The 15,796-nt window shown below is 35.8% G+C and overlaps 2 protein-coding genes across 5 annotated transcripts in view; one reads left to right on the top strand and one right to left on the bottom strand.

Annotated features, from left to right (window-relative positions):
• The window catches only part of LOC118909354 (nucleoside diphosphate kinase B), a 181,318-nt gene that overhangs the window by 16,539 nt on the left and 148,983 nt on the right, over positions 1-15,796 (top strand). The window lies entirely within an intron of this gene.
• SPAG9 (sperm associated antigen 9) overlaps positions 1-15,796 on the bottom strand; it is a 164,816-nt gene that overhangs the window by 30,841 nt on the left and 118,179 nt on the right. For all 4 annotated transcript variants that reach the window (XM_036879567.2, XM_036879570.2, XM_036879572.2 and 1 more), the window contains 7 exons: positions 7,841-7,898; positions 6,653-6,805; positions 6,149-6,200; positions 4,087-4,217; positions 2,403-2,459; positions 1,219-1,392; positions 4-133 (listed from right to left, as the gene is read on the bottom strand). In XM_036879567.2, coding sequence (XP_036735462.2) covers positions 4-133; positions 1,219-1,392; positions 2,403-2,459; positions 4,087-4,217; positions 6,149-6,200; positions 6,653-6,805; positions 7,841-7,898 — 755 coding nt within the window. The remainder of the gene's footprint in view (positions 1-3; positions 134-1,218; positions 1,393-2,402; positions 2,460-4,086; positions 4,218-6,148; positions 6,201-6,652; positions 6,806-7,840; positions 7,899-15,796) is intronic.

The following is a 15,796-nucleotide window of genomic DNA, read 5'->3' as shown; positions in this document are numbered from 1 at the left end:
TACCTGTTTGTACTTCTGAGGCAGACTCCAGCCAAAAGCCTGCACTCTACCATCTTCCTTCTGAACATGTGCCTTCACCTGACGATACTGTTCTCTTTTTTGTTCTCTGCGTGAGGCTAAACTAGCTTCAGTTCTAAAAGGAAAACAAATTTCCTTTTTAAGTTAAGTGAATATAACAACTGCTTATTTCCCCCTCCCTCTAAAATAGCAAAAGTAACAAGAAATTACATGATTTCAGAGTGGTTTACTTCAGGCTAAAATTCTTCCTTAAAAAGTATTATACTAAAGTTAGTCTTTTAAAAAAGTTGTGCATTAAATTTAATGTCTAAGCTTTAAAAGATTAGCAAGCACTCAGTTATAGTATGTTGAACCATCAGCCATCAAATTTCTATCAGGTTTCAGATTTCGGCCATAGAAAGGGCACAATTCTTGAGTATTTTTGATTCCTTCTTTTTTTATTCATTCAAGTCAAATAGTTACTGAGAATTTTCTAATGCCAGGGAATATGCTAGAAGTGACTAAAATTAATAAATCAATATTTCTTAGGAAGATAATACAGGTTAAATTTAGGATCCCACTAACATGTTTCTGAAGATGAAGAGGCAAGCTAACTTGGTGAACTTTAGGACTATGGAGCAAAATACTATGAAAATGATCCTGAAATTAATCTGTTTTTCTTTGGGCTACTTAAATTTTTGTGAGCTGACTTGGTGTGTATACTGTAGTTAACAAATCTACCTACGTGTCAGATACTTTATAGACATTATATAATTTAATCCCAACATCTCTGAGATAGTTATCGTACTCCTTTTACAGGGAGAGAAACTGGGGCTCTGTGAAGTTAACTTGCCCAAATTCATAGAAGAATTTAGCAGAGTCAGGATGGAAAACCAAGTCCTTCTGATACCAAAGGGAATGTTCAAACATTTAGGATAAAGGCTTATATAGGCCATATCTATTAATATTTATCAATGTTATCATACCAGTAAAAAAAGAAGACATTTGTGTTTTTTCTAAATTCTTTTTCTTTATGAAAGTGTGAAATGTAATTTTCATAAAAGGTGTTGACTATAAGTAATTTACTTAAAGGTAGCCAAGGTATAGAAATAGTTTTTTTATAGTCTTATCTGAACCCTGATAGCTGATCTCTTAAGGGGCAAGAATATTCTGAACTGTTAATTTATTTAGGGCATGAACACTAGTTTGGAAAATACTCACTCTTCACTAAGGAAATCAAAGGCTTTGGACTTATCTCCAGGGAGCTGAGATAAGGTGCTGCTTCTTTTCTTGACAGAAGGAGTCACATGAGAAGTGGGTGCATTGTACTTCAAGTTAACAGGTGGTTCAGGCTTCTTAGCAGTATTACTTGAAGAGCTGAAAAGTCGGCTAAAACTAAAATAAATAAAAGTACTTTACATGCACTGTGAAGAACATTCCATAGTTTTCCATAAATTCCAGAGTGGTTTTACAAGGCAACAAATGAGTTAGAAACTGGCAGAAAAATTTTACAAGGCAATGAGTTAGAAACTGGCAGAAAAATATTCTGTAGTTAGTGCCTTAGCAATAACTCATAGCCAAACTCAGACATTCAGGAAAAAGAAACAATTGCTTAGAATGACAGATCCCTGTTCTTTAATTTGCAATTCATATAATGAAAGGAAGAAACTCTTAAGAACAGGGAAACTCTCTTAATGAAGAAATAAGATGCTTTCTTTAGCTAGCTCCTACTTGGTGCACCTAGGAGCAGCTGTTAAACAGCAAGGTTATGGCTGCATGATTTGAACAGAAGCTTGGTACACCAGTTCTAAAAATAGTTATAATAAACTACTAGAACATGTATTATCATTTTAATATACACCTTACACATTTTGTTATTAAGTTCAATTTAAGTAATTGCTTTCACATCCACTTAAAAACAGCACTTCTATTAAATAGCAGATTTACCAAAAAAGGTTAAGTTTTAAGTACAGTAAAGACACAGTATTTGTAGCACAAACATAATTCAAGTCCAAAAAACAAACACACACTACTCAAACTCCACAAACACTAAATTTCACTTTGTACACAATCACACAACCAGTGAATCAATCATTTATTTAATGGGAATTCAGGTAATTATCAATTCTGAATATTTCCCATTATTTTATTTAATTTGGAAGAGGATTCCATTAAATGCATAGCCAACATGATGCAGCTTACGACAGCGTATTTGTTGTTAAGGACAGCCTTACCGAGCTGGCATACTACGTATCAAAAAGAAAAAGTTCAGTTTAGCTTTACACCCCAAATTTTAAAAAGAAATAAGAAAGAAGACATAAAATTGTTCTTGAAAATAAATTTTGACTGTATTCTTCTTGGGCCAAAGTACTGTGTAACGTCTTCGTGTGTTTTTAGATACTTACAACTGCCAAATGCTTGACCTTTTTTTTTCCTGCATGGCTGGATTTTCTCTTGATGCTCTACATTAAAAAAGAGAAAAAAAGGAAGAAAGAAAAACATGTGTTATCATTGAGGTGTTCTAGCTTTCTATGTGAAGAACAAGGGACCCAAGAACTTCATGGGATACACAGAGAACCAACAATTAAGTTTAGTAAATAGTGACTTTGACCTACCATGTGTCAGTCAGTCTGTCAAGGCTAATACAAGTAAGGTAAACACCATCCCTCCCTCAAACAGTTCAGTCTACTCATCTAGACAAGAAAGTTATTTGTGCAGGACAAATGCCCAGTGTGTCCGAATGTTAGTATTTAAAAGGTTTTGTTAAAGAGATATCCTCCAACTCCTTTTATCAAAATATTACTTTGTAAATCCCTGTCTTTACATAAAGATCTCTAGTCTTATGCTCTCAGAATTGAAAAAATAGCTTGTAACTTTACTGTTCTGATGGTTCATTTTTCAGAAGACTAAAATTTTTCTATCACTGAAAAGATGACCAGGGAAGGGGATAAACTAGACTGAAAGACAATTCAACAAAACCACAGAATATTAATAAGGCACTCCCAGATGATTTAATAAGGTGGTAAGGACTCTGCCATCACTATCAGACCCCACTATTCATTTCCTTTTTTTTGAGAATGGAATTTAAAATATCTCTAATTCGATGAAAATGTTAAAAATAAGTTACCATTTCTTTTCACTTGGCTACTAGAATTAAAAATAGCATTGAAAAGTGGAGCCTCCCTACATGCCTCAGTTTTTAAAATATTTATTCATTATTTAATATCCATTCAATGCTGGAGTTAAGGACACACGTCGTAGTACATTCATTTCTTTGTCCCGCAAATGAGGGTTAGAATACTCATCTCTCTCCTTTTTAGCAGCTATAAACAATTACAATTTTAGCAGATAATAAATATGCTACACAAAACACTTTGTTCTAGTGTGACTTTGGTAAAGGATATGTAAATTATTAAATAAATGATGTGACCATGAGGAAGTAAATGCTGGAAGTTAAAAAAAAAAGTGTTCATAAACTTTAAAACAGTGTCAGTGCATACCGTTATTGGTAAATCTGACGTGACAACCCAAACTCAAAAATATGGACAAATTAAGGGACAACTAATTTACAAACTCCTCATGAGCTCTTTATTAAAGGACTACTGATACTGATAATATGGCCGTTAGATGGCAGCGTTAGATGAAACTTAAGATCCAAGACAAAGATGTCAATGGAAGGTGCTTTCTGCATCAAAGTGGGGGAACATACGAAGAAGCAAGGGTGTTTTACAGGAAGACACTGAGTAAAAATGATTTAGTTTCCTATGTGGAGTGTGACATTTTTATCTTTTCATGACATTGTAAGAGTATTGTCAACTTCTATGTTCTTTTGAAAGATGACCATCTTTCCTAAATGACAACATGCCTTTGCAGGTCATAGGAACATTCTTCAGGAGCCTGTACTCCCCAAAGGCACCCCGTGCTTCCATCACATTTTGTTATTGATTCCTATTGTTACTTTAGAAAGTCTCTCGTAGTAAACAGAGCAAGTGACTTGGATCCCGAAGACAGGACTCTAGTTTTAAATGAAGAAATATTCAAACGTAGGAATCAATACTAGAAAAACATCAAAGGTATTCTCATACAAACCGAATCATCTCTGTCCATCGAACAGCTTCCTGAAGCTCCATCAATCTCTCTTTATATTGGTTTCTCTCCATTAGAACACGGGCCATTTCTACTCTAGTAAACCGCTTCCTCTGGGCTGTGGGAATATCACTCTACAGTGAAAAGAAGACTAGAGATCAGTCTGGGAGACCGTATCTGTTCTGGTGTTATCATAGACTTAAGCAAAATCTTTAAGCTTTAAACATTCCGTAACTTCCAATCTAATGAATGGATCATTTAAAGAAAAATGGCCTTACAAAAAAAAAAAATCAATAGAGATAAAGTGATTACTTATGACTAAAAAGAGGTAGACAGTTTAATTTCTGAATATACAGATATTGGAACATATTGTAAAAGAAATACAAGTAGTACAGATTTTGAACTAAAACTAAAAAAGTTAACTATTATCTATAAAGATTTAATATACTCACTTAGAAATGTTGCTCTAACATTATTTAAAATTCACATTCTATAACATATGCTAGTTATTCAGAAACTAATTATTAGTAGTTTCCAAAAAGGTTCATTTATGTGAAACTACCAATCTTATCCACTACCAGCATAAAGTACAAACTTATTGGCTAGTTACCAAGGTACCCAAATTCAAGGGTCACTAAAACATCAATAGAAATACAAGACGAAGACAACTGTATTGACCAGAACTTCCTTAGGAAGAAAAAGGATGTGAATATGGTAAGACCCCAAAAGGGCAAGTGCTGTAATTTCCTTCTACTGTAATTTTAAGTGCTCTTCTGAGGAGGAAGGTTGTTTAACTGTAGGGTTTTTGTTTTGCTGAATGGAGCACACACAATTTGGATTAAAGCTGAAAGGCATGGGACAGCAAGAAAAAGGCTGAGTTTAGCCCTCAGGAATCTCCATTGTCCTCCTGCCACAGAACTTAGCCTCTCCTTTAAATATAAGTCAAATGACTAAAGGACTTTGAGTCTCCAACACAGCAATCCCACTGCCAGATGTGTACCCTGGAAAAACCAGCAGACTTGTAATGCTGTTTATAACAGCATTGTTGTGATAGTAAAATGCTGAGAACAACCTAAATATTCATTAATAGGAAAGCAAATACATTAATTATAGTATATTCTTTTTTTTTAGAGATGTTATTATCTGAAAGAGAAAATGGCTGCCCCCAGAGAGAGGGAGCAGCCAATTATAGTATATTCTTATAATGGACTATAAAGCAGTGAATATGAAGGAACTACAGTACAGGTGAATCTCAAAAATGTAACACTGAGTAAAAGAACTAAGTCTACAAGACTAACTACAGTATAAAGGATACTTTCTTCTAGAGGGCAGGAGCACAGGTTAGCTTCAGTGTTTGAGAAATTTTTACTTCTTAGGTGAGGTGGTGGATTCATAATGTCATTGTATTATGTTTCATGACTTACATAGGTTACATATACTTTTTGTATGTATCAAAAAATATTACATAAAATGAAAACAAACAAGAGATTGAAGGGGCACCAAATGTTCATTCTGTCCAAGACACCCACATATCTCAAGTCTGATGCTTGATCAGCAAACATACATTACAGGAATGATCATCTAGCTACCAACAGAATTACTAGCCTGCTAATTATATTGGCAAGAAGCTTATAGTTACTCATTTGTATTTATGTATGTTGACAAAAATATGAGCTAACTTTTTAGGACTAAAGTTGTAGGCTTCATCTTTTTATGTTTAGTACAACTCTTATTATTTAAACAACTTTTTATTATTAAGCTTTCACATTTCTATGTCAAAAGGTGAAACAGAACAAACACCACCAACAAAAAAACCCTAATATCCCAGCTGGTCCTCAAGCTTGAATGCACCAACACGAGTCATAGCAGAGTCACGGCAGAAAAATGAGCACACTACATGCATCTACAGAACTCAGCACCATGTGGGAGTGGGAGCTATCCTATTCGTGACCCTAAACATGTCTTCTAGCTTTACCTTTACAATGCTATATCCAAAGCTTAATTAGCAAGATTTTCCAAAAATAACAAAGGTTGCAAGAAAAAAGGTCCAAAATTATAAACCTACATCATCATCATCTTTTGCTTTTTGCCTTGCATCTTCAGCTTCTGCACGAGCTCTAGTGGAGAAAAAACAAAACAAAACATGTTATTTGAGTTGAGTTCATTTTTTCAAAGAATGAAAGAGTAGGTCAAAACTTTAAGCCACCATTAAATGACTGTTTTTCTTTCCCCAAACAGGGTATTTCATTGTCCTCAGTTAAGGGTACATTATCATAGCACTGTTATCAGAAAAAAACAGGATTTAAAGCTGGGCAAAGGAAAATAACATTTCTAATTTTCTGATTAGCAATATTTGAATATTTCTTCTAACTTTTTTCACATCATGACAGACACAAAAACTTATACTGGGTAAGTGGAACACTGTGCTCATGGCAGCAGCAAGTGTCCAGGCACTGCACCCTATCCCGGGCAGCTCTGGGGCCTTCCTGGCTTGAGGGTGAAGGCATGAGTCTCAGGGTTCCCCTGTAATTCTTTAAGGCATGCTGGCCTGGCAACAGTGAGAACTTACTTCCTAAGCTCTTCCTCCAGCTCTCTGTTCTTTTCCTCCAGCTTCTGTTTGGCTTGTTTCACAGCCTCCAGCTCCCCTTGCAGCACGTCTTTCTCACAGGTCAGTGCATCCACCTTGGCTATCAAATCATTCTTTACTACATTCAAAGCATTTCTAGGAAACACATTTCAAGTGCATCATTACAAATAAATATTCTTTCCATTGTTCTCCTTATTCTCCTGTAGACTACAGTAACTATACAATTATACAGCTAATTGAATACTTAAAAAACAGTCTACCTGATGTTGATTGTAGATTTAAAAAAAACCCCAATAACACAAAGCAATGGTCTCAGTTACTCTTCTGACTTACCAAAGAATTAGTGGATAAATCAAGGCAGACCACCAACTAATCAAAATGCCAGAATGAAGATTAAACTTTTAAAAAGCAATATCCCAAAGAGTTCTATTAGTAAGTTCTGAAAAGGTATTATCCAATCAATAAAGTAAAATTCATCCTTGAATTTACATTTAATAATTAATGAGAAAAAAGTCTACAATGGAAAAAAACTGAAGAAAAAAAATCTAAGCCCTCCTTCTTTTTCGTTATAGAGAATGCATTATAGCTACATTCTGGTTTGGATATATTCAGATGTTCCAAATTTGCTCTGACTCGGCAAATGAACAAAAGGGCCCAATCTGTTTTTCCACAGGATTCAGGACCTGTCCCACTAAATATGTCTATTAATGTATTTGAGGGCCTCAGATCCACGAATTACACCTGAGAATCTGCAACTACAGAGAAGAGCTCTGAAGAGGCAAGCTGGATGTCGATCAAAACATCTATGCAGAAATAGAAAACCCCAGGAGAAGAGATAAGAAAATAGGCAGCCCATGGGAGGGAGCAAAACAAGCATAGGACACATCCAAAAGATTAAGGGAAAGGCATGGATACCTGTAGAGTAGAAAGGAAATGAAAATCTGTTGATCCGGCAAAACACAGAGCAATGAACCATATCAGTAAGACTAAGTCCTCTTATCTATTTGCTTGTGTACATGTATGCACACACAAGCCCACATGCAGAGAAGGGGAATGAAATGGGGTAGTGAGACTGCATAATTGCCACGTTAAATTGAAGACATATCATTGACTTGGATAAGAAGAAAATTCAGTATCTTTGTTCCTGGTTAAAATTTTGTATATACTTACTTGGTTTCCAACAGTTGTGTATTTTCTAATATAAGATTCTCAACTTCACGACCCATTCCTATCAAAAGAATAAAAACTTTAAAAATAAATTTATCAGAAATTATATAAACATAGTAAGTTGCAGCCACAAATTTTAATTTATAAATTTTATAAATTGATATTATTTACTTGTGTGGATTATAAATTATAAATAATTTCCATCACAAAACAAAGCTGAAAATTTCACTAGCCAATTCTTTGTAATGGTTAGTCTGTATTTGTTTCTCAAATATATTTCAAAATGATCAAGACTTTTCTGCTAAATGTTCTAAACAGTAGCAGTATTTAGAAGAAAAAAAACCAATAAGCAGGATCAGAAATTGTTTCCAAATTGAAGCTGGTATTGTAGGCTTTTGCCTAATAGTTGTTTTTTTTAAATAAGAGAACAGGCAAAAATAAGACCAAAGAAAGACAGAACCCCAATGTAGATGAAACCTTACCAAAGAAATTATGGTCTTAAAGCCCATGCATTCCATGTAAAGCAAAAACAAAGAACAAGAAATGTTTTACATTTACATAAGAAACAGCATGAAATAGGTTATTAATTACTGTAAAGTTTTATTCATGAATATGAAAAACATCTGGAATCACAATGTTATGATTTAACGCATAATGATGTGCAAAAGACAGAAACTAAGATGATTTCCTTCATTCATAAAGATGTCTCTGATAAACCTAAAAAAAAATGCTTTCCCAATTCTTTTGTACAATAAAATTGAGTATGAGAATGAAAACCTCAGATAAATAATATAAAGTTTCCTTCAAAGTGCCACCTCTGAAATGACAATGTTCAGTTGTTACTTAATAGAATTCTGTCTAAAAATTTAATGAGTGCTGTCAGGTAGGCAGGTAGAACATTTGATACAAGATCCAATGCAGTGATCTTTAGGGAGAAGAAAGCTATTTAATCCACTACTCATAAGAAACTGCAGAAATGAAGCAACCACACTAGGGAATATATTTCAAAAAGTTAAAAAAGAAAAAGAGCAAAACACCACAAAACTCACTACTTACTTATCCTAAGCTAATGTTGGAAAATCACATACTATGTAAGAAGTAATACTCCTACCCTAAGCTAAACAGGAAGGAAATATCCTAAAGAAATATTTCTAAGGAAAACTTCATGAGGCAAAGGAGTTAACATGATCCTTTACTTTTAGAAAGGTAATGTATCAAATGACTTTAAGTTAATTTAAAACCAACCTATGGAATGCTAGAAATTAAATGCTGACATGTGGACTCATATGTTGTCTGTATTGTAACTATCTGAAGTATTCTCAAAGATCAGGATACTTCTACCATGAAAAATTAAATACCAGAAATAGTTACGTATCAGAAATAGTAGATTAATCATCTATATACTTTCCAGAAACTGAAAATAAAGACAAACAGAAAGTTTCCAGATTCCAATTTCAAAATTTGGAAAGACTGGCTGAAATATTTGATTTAAACACTAATGTTGACTTTTCAATAAAGCTATAAAGTCAGAAGAAATAGGGTTTAGACTGGTTGAAAAAAGCTTACATAAAGAATATGTTTGCTATAAACTCTCAAGCTTATAGAAAGATAAGCATAAAGGCTGACAATATATGCAGGGCAAAAAAAAAAAAAGTTCAGCAGGAAAAAAAAAAAGATGAGAAAGCATTAAATGAGAATAGCAGCCAAGAACTCCTAGCTTAAAAAGCAGTAATTTTAAAGTATTTAAAAAGCATACACACCAGAATATTCCCCTGGGTAAGCAGCCCAAGAGAAAAATGAATGAAAATCTCAATTAGATTGTTTTCATAAAGCAAGATCTACACTCCTTTATTTCAAAATGAGAGGAGACAACAAAATTAAAAAGATGTAGAGAAACCACTGACACAATGAAGTGTAAATATTATAAATTGGGAAATTAAAAAAAATATGTACTACATGGAAATCATATGCTATAATGTAGTTAATATTGTTTACACATTCTCAATGAAGAGTTCTCTTAAAATCCAGTGTATAAATTTAATATATGACAAATAGGATTGTCCAAAATTTTCACTCTGAAATGTATCAATAAAAACTCAAAACTCTAAGAAAAAAACTTGAAGTGGCCCCATTTCTATTGAAGACTTCAACTTAAGTCTAACATATTTAGAAACTTTACCTATTAAAACAAAAAAAGGATGGCCTGGCAGTTTTTAAAATCGCAGAAGTCCCATTTGGATTTTAGCACAGATTCTCAAACCAGACCTATAGATGGGCTTCCAAATTATTTGTTAATCACTTGAAAAATCATGCCCAATTTTATCTAGTTCTATATGTGAATTTTTCCAAAAGTACATTGCTCTCTCACAATTTCTCCCATAAAGGAGTTTTAATTCCAAAAGGTAAAGAATCACATATTTAGAGGTAAAACAAAACTGTTAGAACTATTTAGCAATCCAGTCACTTAGCTGTTGTTTTTTGAGCTAAAGACTTAATGGTGAGCAAAAGACATAGTTGACTTGGCCATAGTGAGCTTTTTTAGTCTATCCCAGGAGAAAAGTGCATAAAAATTTATAATATGGTATCAAGAGTGGCATGATGAATAAAATGCAGTGCCATGGAATACATTTCAGGGACAACTAAGCTTTAACCAGAGGATCCAGACAGAATTCCCAGAGAAGGATGCGCTACTTAAGCAGGGGCAAGACAGATATATATATATATATATATATATAAAAGATAGATTTTTTTGTTTTGTTTTACAGAGGGAACAAAGCAGGGGCAAGACAGATATATATAAAAGATAAATATATTTTTTTGTTTGTTTTAGAGAGGAAGCAAATAAGCGTTGATTATTGGTTGTGAGGGAAGAGGAAGTGATTTAGGATGGAAAGCTGAAGCATATGGTGAGGTCATTCATTCACTGAGACAGTACACGCTGGTGTAAGAACAGCTTTTGGGAACAGGACAATAAGGCTGATGAACTGAGCTTTAGGCATATCAAGTATAAAGTCCTATAAGCCATCTTAGAAGTGTCTAGTGGACTGCTAGAACTAATAGTCTGGGGTCTAGAAAAAGACCTTGGATGGAGATAAAAATTTTGAAGCAGTTATCCATGAAAGCCAAGAAACAACAAGAGCAAATGAGACTTCCAAGAGAAGTAGGCCTGGGATACTGATAACTGAAGGATGGGCAGAGGGACAGGATGCTACAAAGAAGATTGAAAAGGAACAGTCAGAAGTAGGAAAGAACACAGAAACCCAGCAGAGACAGTTTTAAAGACAAATGCTACTTGAAAACTGAAGGAACAAAACAGCAGCAGATTCACAGACTCCAAGAAGGGACTAGCAGTTACCAAAGGGGAGGGGTGGGGGAGGGCAGGTGGGGAGGGAGGGAGAAGGGGATTGTGGGGTATTATGATTGGTGCACATTGTGTGTGGGGTCACGGGGAAGACAGTGTAGCTCAGAGAAGACAAACAGGGATTCTGTGGCATCTTACTACACTGATGGACAGTGACTGCAATGGAGTATGGGAGGGGATTCAATAATAAGGGTGAATGTAGTAACCACATTGTTTTTCTTGTGGAACCTTCATAAGAGTGTATATCAAAGATACCTTAATAAAAAATATTATGAAAGTCAGTAAAAGACTGAGGAACTGTTCCAGATTGAAGGAAACCAGACACGTGACAACTACATAACATGTCATATTAGTCCAGATCCTACCACTAAGAGGGTGTCATTGGGACAATTGGCAAAACTTGAATGGGGTCTGAGAATCAGATGTATCATTGTTAACTTCCTGATTTTCTGGTACTTTTGTGGTTATGTAGGAGGATGTGCTTGTTTATAAGAAACACAGAAAGTGTTTGGGGGTGAAGGGGCAGCATGTTGGAAATCTGCATTTAAATGACAAAAGATCTTTGTACCATTTGTACAACTTTCTGTCAAAAAAAAATAGCTTAAACAAAAAAAGACAAATGCTACTTGAGAAGTCATGTAAAATAACGGAGAAGGAACCACTGGATATAGCAAAGGAAAAGGCTGTCTCAGACAAGGTGAGTGTGGGGGAGAATGCCCACATATACTGCGGTAGGATGAGGTGCAAGTTGGACTGGGGCAGGCCAGATTAAAAGTAGCCACTTTTGATAAGTCTGATTGGTTCACTGACGTACCACAAGCACCTAGAATAGTGCCAGGCACATCATCAATACTGCTGCATAAAAGCATGACTAGAAATGGGAGGAGAGTGAGTGATAGGATGGGAAGGTTCTGAAAACACAGAGTCACAGAAAGGTAGTATTTTTATTTTTAAATGGAAAAGACCTGAACATGTTTTAATAGGATGAAGTTAGTAAAGACAGTGAAATTGAAAATACAGAAGATAATCAAGAGAAAGAAAATATCAAGAGTTGGATGCCTGAATGCATGACTTCCAAGTTCTAGAATGTGGCCCTGGGGAGTAAATGTCTAAAGTGAATGGAGAAAAGGATCAGTGAAAATAAAGTCAAGGAATGAGATACCAACCAAGATGAAGGACAATCTATGGAGGGGTCTCTCCTTTAAAGTTATTAAAATCAGACAAAAATAATTTCAGTACTGAGTACATGCACAGTAATTACAAAAGCTTTTATATTTGAATAAGAGAGGAGTTTTACAACAATATGGTAATTAGAAAAATGAATAATGAGTTATAAAAATGGACTATTAATCAACCCATGATCAATTAAAGAACTTTGGGAAACAATTTTGTTAGCTTAATTTATTCCATTTCATGAGTATTACACCTCAATTACTATCACTGAATTGTACAAGAAAAAATCAAAGGAACAAATATTTGCTTTGGAAATTTCATGTATCATCTTTGACAACAAAGTATTGATATTGGCATAAGTCACTACACTTCTAATCTGGAACATTCTAGAGAAAAATATACCAATATCTGCAAAAGGGAAAAGATGGTAGTTTACAGTCTGTTTCTTATTTTCAAAGTGGAAAGGAAACCAGAGCATCAGAATTCGACCATTAACCTATTTATTATGCTTAATTTTCTGACTTAAAGAATGGAAGCTTTCAAAAAACGATGGTGGAGTAGGAAGGAAAGGCAGAAACCTCCTCCCAAAAGCATGTAAAAGAATACAGCAAATATGACTAAATCTGAAAAGTATCTAAAAGCTGCAGAAGAGACCACCTACACCTGGGGAAAGAAAAGACCACACAGAAAAGGGTAAAGATCAAGCAGGACCCAAGCCCTCCTCCAAAACCAGCCCACAGGAGGGAGAAAGAGGAGCAGAGTGGAAAGGAGATAGGAGTCCAGGGTTGCTGCACATCTGGCTCTGAAGATTACTCTAGGAGCATGAGCCCACATTACATTGGATTCTGGGGATCAACGGGGCTGGACACCAGGGGCAGGTGGAACACTCTGGGAGGCTGAGACTCCAGCCATTTGTGGAGGACAGGCAAGCTCTGCCTGAGACAGGTCCCTGACACAAAAGCAGAGGTAGCAGTCTGAAAGAACTGCCACCAGTGAGAGGGGTACTAGAGGGGTGAGGGTTGGACAGAGCTCTCCCATCAGGAGAAAGGGCAGGTAGACGATACTTCCCCAGCCTTCCCTCGGCCCAACAGGTCAGGAACTCTCGGGAGCCCCGGGTGCTCAATCCCCCTCGCCGGCAACACAGCCCCAAGCCGCCTCTCTGTGTGCATTGTTTGCGAGTCAACCCACTTGGCCCAGCAGTAGCATCACTCTTTGCTGCCTGGCAGGCAGAGGTCTTGGCTCCATTTCAGCCCAATCAGGGAGGGCATGCAGGAGCCAGCACCAGGCGCTCCCTCCTCCCTGTGGGGGTCCAAGCCCAGTGCTGTACATCAGGCCCGGGCAGAGCCAGACATTAGCCTGCCCACCCCATTAACCCTGCACCCCTGTCCACACCAATTCCAGGAGAGGCTTGTGTTTGATTCACAAAGGCACAGCTGAAGCAAACTACCCACACAAACTCCGAACACAGACAGAAAGGTGACCCCACCCAATGCATGCCAATAGCTGGAACTCCCACAAACTAGACACTGGAGAGTAAAAACCCTTGAGCATCTTGGCACCATAAGATGCCTCTCTCATTAAGCTAATACTCTACAGGCCAGGAAGCATGGCAGAGCCATCTAATACAAAGAAGAAACACAGAAACCCCAACAGAATGAGGAGGCAGAGGAATACGCTCCAAACAAAACTATAGGACATGACACCAGGCAGAGGACTAAATGAAACGGAGATTACCAACCTTCTTGATAAAGATTTCAAATTAAAAGTCACAAACATGCTTATATATTTACAGAAAAATATTGAAGGACTTCAACAAAGAGATAGAACATCTGAAAAAGAGCCACTCAGAGCTGAAGAATACAGTATCTGAGGTGAAATACAATGGAGAGATTTAAGAGTAGATGACTTTAAGGAGAGGAGACACTTGATGAGATGGAAATTAGAGAACCAGAACACATCGAAGCTGATGAACAGAGAGAAAAAGGATTTCAAAGAATGGAAGAATGATAAGAGAGAAGTGTGACCAATCGAAATAAAACAATATTTGCATAACAGGGGTACCAGTAGGAGAAGAGAGATAAAGGGATAGAAAGCCTCTCTGAAGAAATAATTATTGAAAACTTCCCCACTCTGGGGAAGGAAACAGACAGGTCACAGCACTCAGAGAGCCCCTAACAAAAGGAACACCAGGAAGACAACACCAAGCCAAATAATTAAAATGGCAAAGATATAGGGTAACGAGAGAGTGTTTAAAGCAGACAGAAAGAGAAAAAAGATTACTTATAAGGAAACCCCATCAGGCTATCAGCAGACTTCTCAGCAGAAACTTTACAGTCAAGAAGGTAAGGGCATGATATATTTAATGTACTGAAACAGAAGGACTTCCAACCAAAAATCCTCTACCCAGCAAAACAATTATTTAAATTTGAAGCAGGGATTAAACAATTTCCAAATAAACAAAAGTTGAAGGAATTCGCCACAACAGGATATATTAAAGGGACTGCTGTAGATGGAAATGTTCCTAAGGCTAACTAGCTTTCACCAGTGAAAATAAACCAGAGTAAAGGTAGTAGACCAACTAATTACCAAGCAAGTATGAAATTAAATCAAAACAGAAGAAGTAAAATCAACTATACACAAAATCAGTCATGGGACACACAAAAAGTGCAGAATATGACATCTAATACAAAAAATGTGGAGGAGGAGGAAGAAGCAGAAGAAGAAAGTACCTTTAGATTGTGTTTGAAACCATAATCAGCAACTGAAGATACACTGTTATATAGTAAGGAAGGTATCCTTGAACTTTTGGTAACCAGAAAACTAAAGCCTACAACAGATATACAAAAAAAAAAAAAAAAAAAAAAAAAAAAAAGATAAAGAAGTCCAATTACAACACCAAAGAAAACAATCAAATAATAAGAGAAGAGTATAAGAAAGAAGAAAGAAACAGAGAGGAACTGTAAAAACCAGAAAACAATAAAATGACAAGTAAATTATCTTAAACAGAAATGGACTGAATGCACCAATCAGAAGATACAGAGTGGCAGAACAGATAAAGGAACAAGACCTACAAGAGACCCATTTCAGACCAAAAGACATACACAGACTAAAAATGATGGGATGGAAAAAGATATTTCATGCAAATAATAGGCAGAAAAAAAGCAGGAGTAGCAGTACATATATAAGACAAAATAGATACCAAACAAAGTAACAAGAGACAAAGAAGGATATTACATAATGATGAAGGTGTCAGTCCAACAAGAGGATATAACCATTATAAATATCTATGCACTCAACATAGGAGAACCTAAATATGTGAAACAAATACTGACAGAATTAAAGGGGAAATACACTGCAACACATTCATTTTAGGAGACTTTAACACACCACTCACATCAAAAGACAGGTCAACCAGACAGAGAAAA

Source organism: Manis pentadactyla, chromosome 4, assembly GCF_030020395.1.
Source record: "Manis pentadactyla isolate mManPen7 chromosome 4, mManPen7.hap1, whole genome shotgun sequence".
Taxonomy (NCBI): Eukaryota; Metazoa; Chordata; class Mammalia; order Pholidota; family Manidae; genus Manis; species Manis pentadactyla.
The sequence above is the reverse complement of the archived record's forward strand: the minus strand, read 5'-3'. Positions and strand labels throughout refer to the sequence as shown.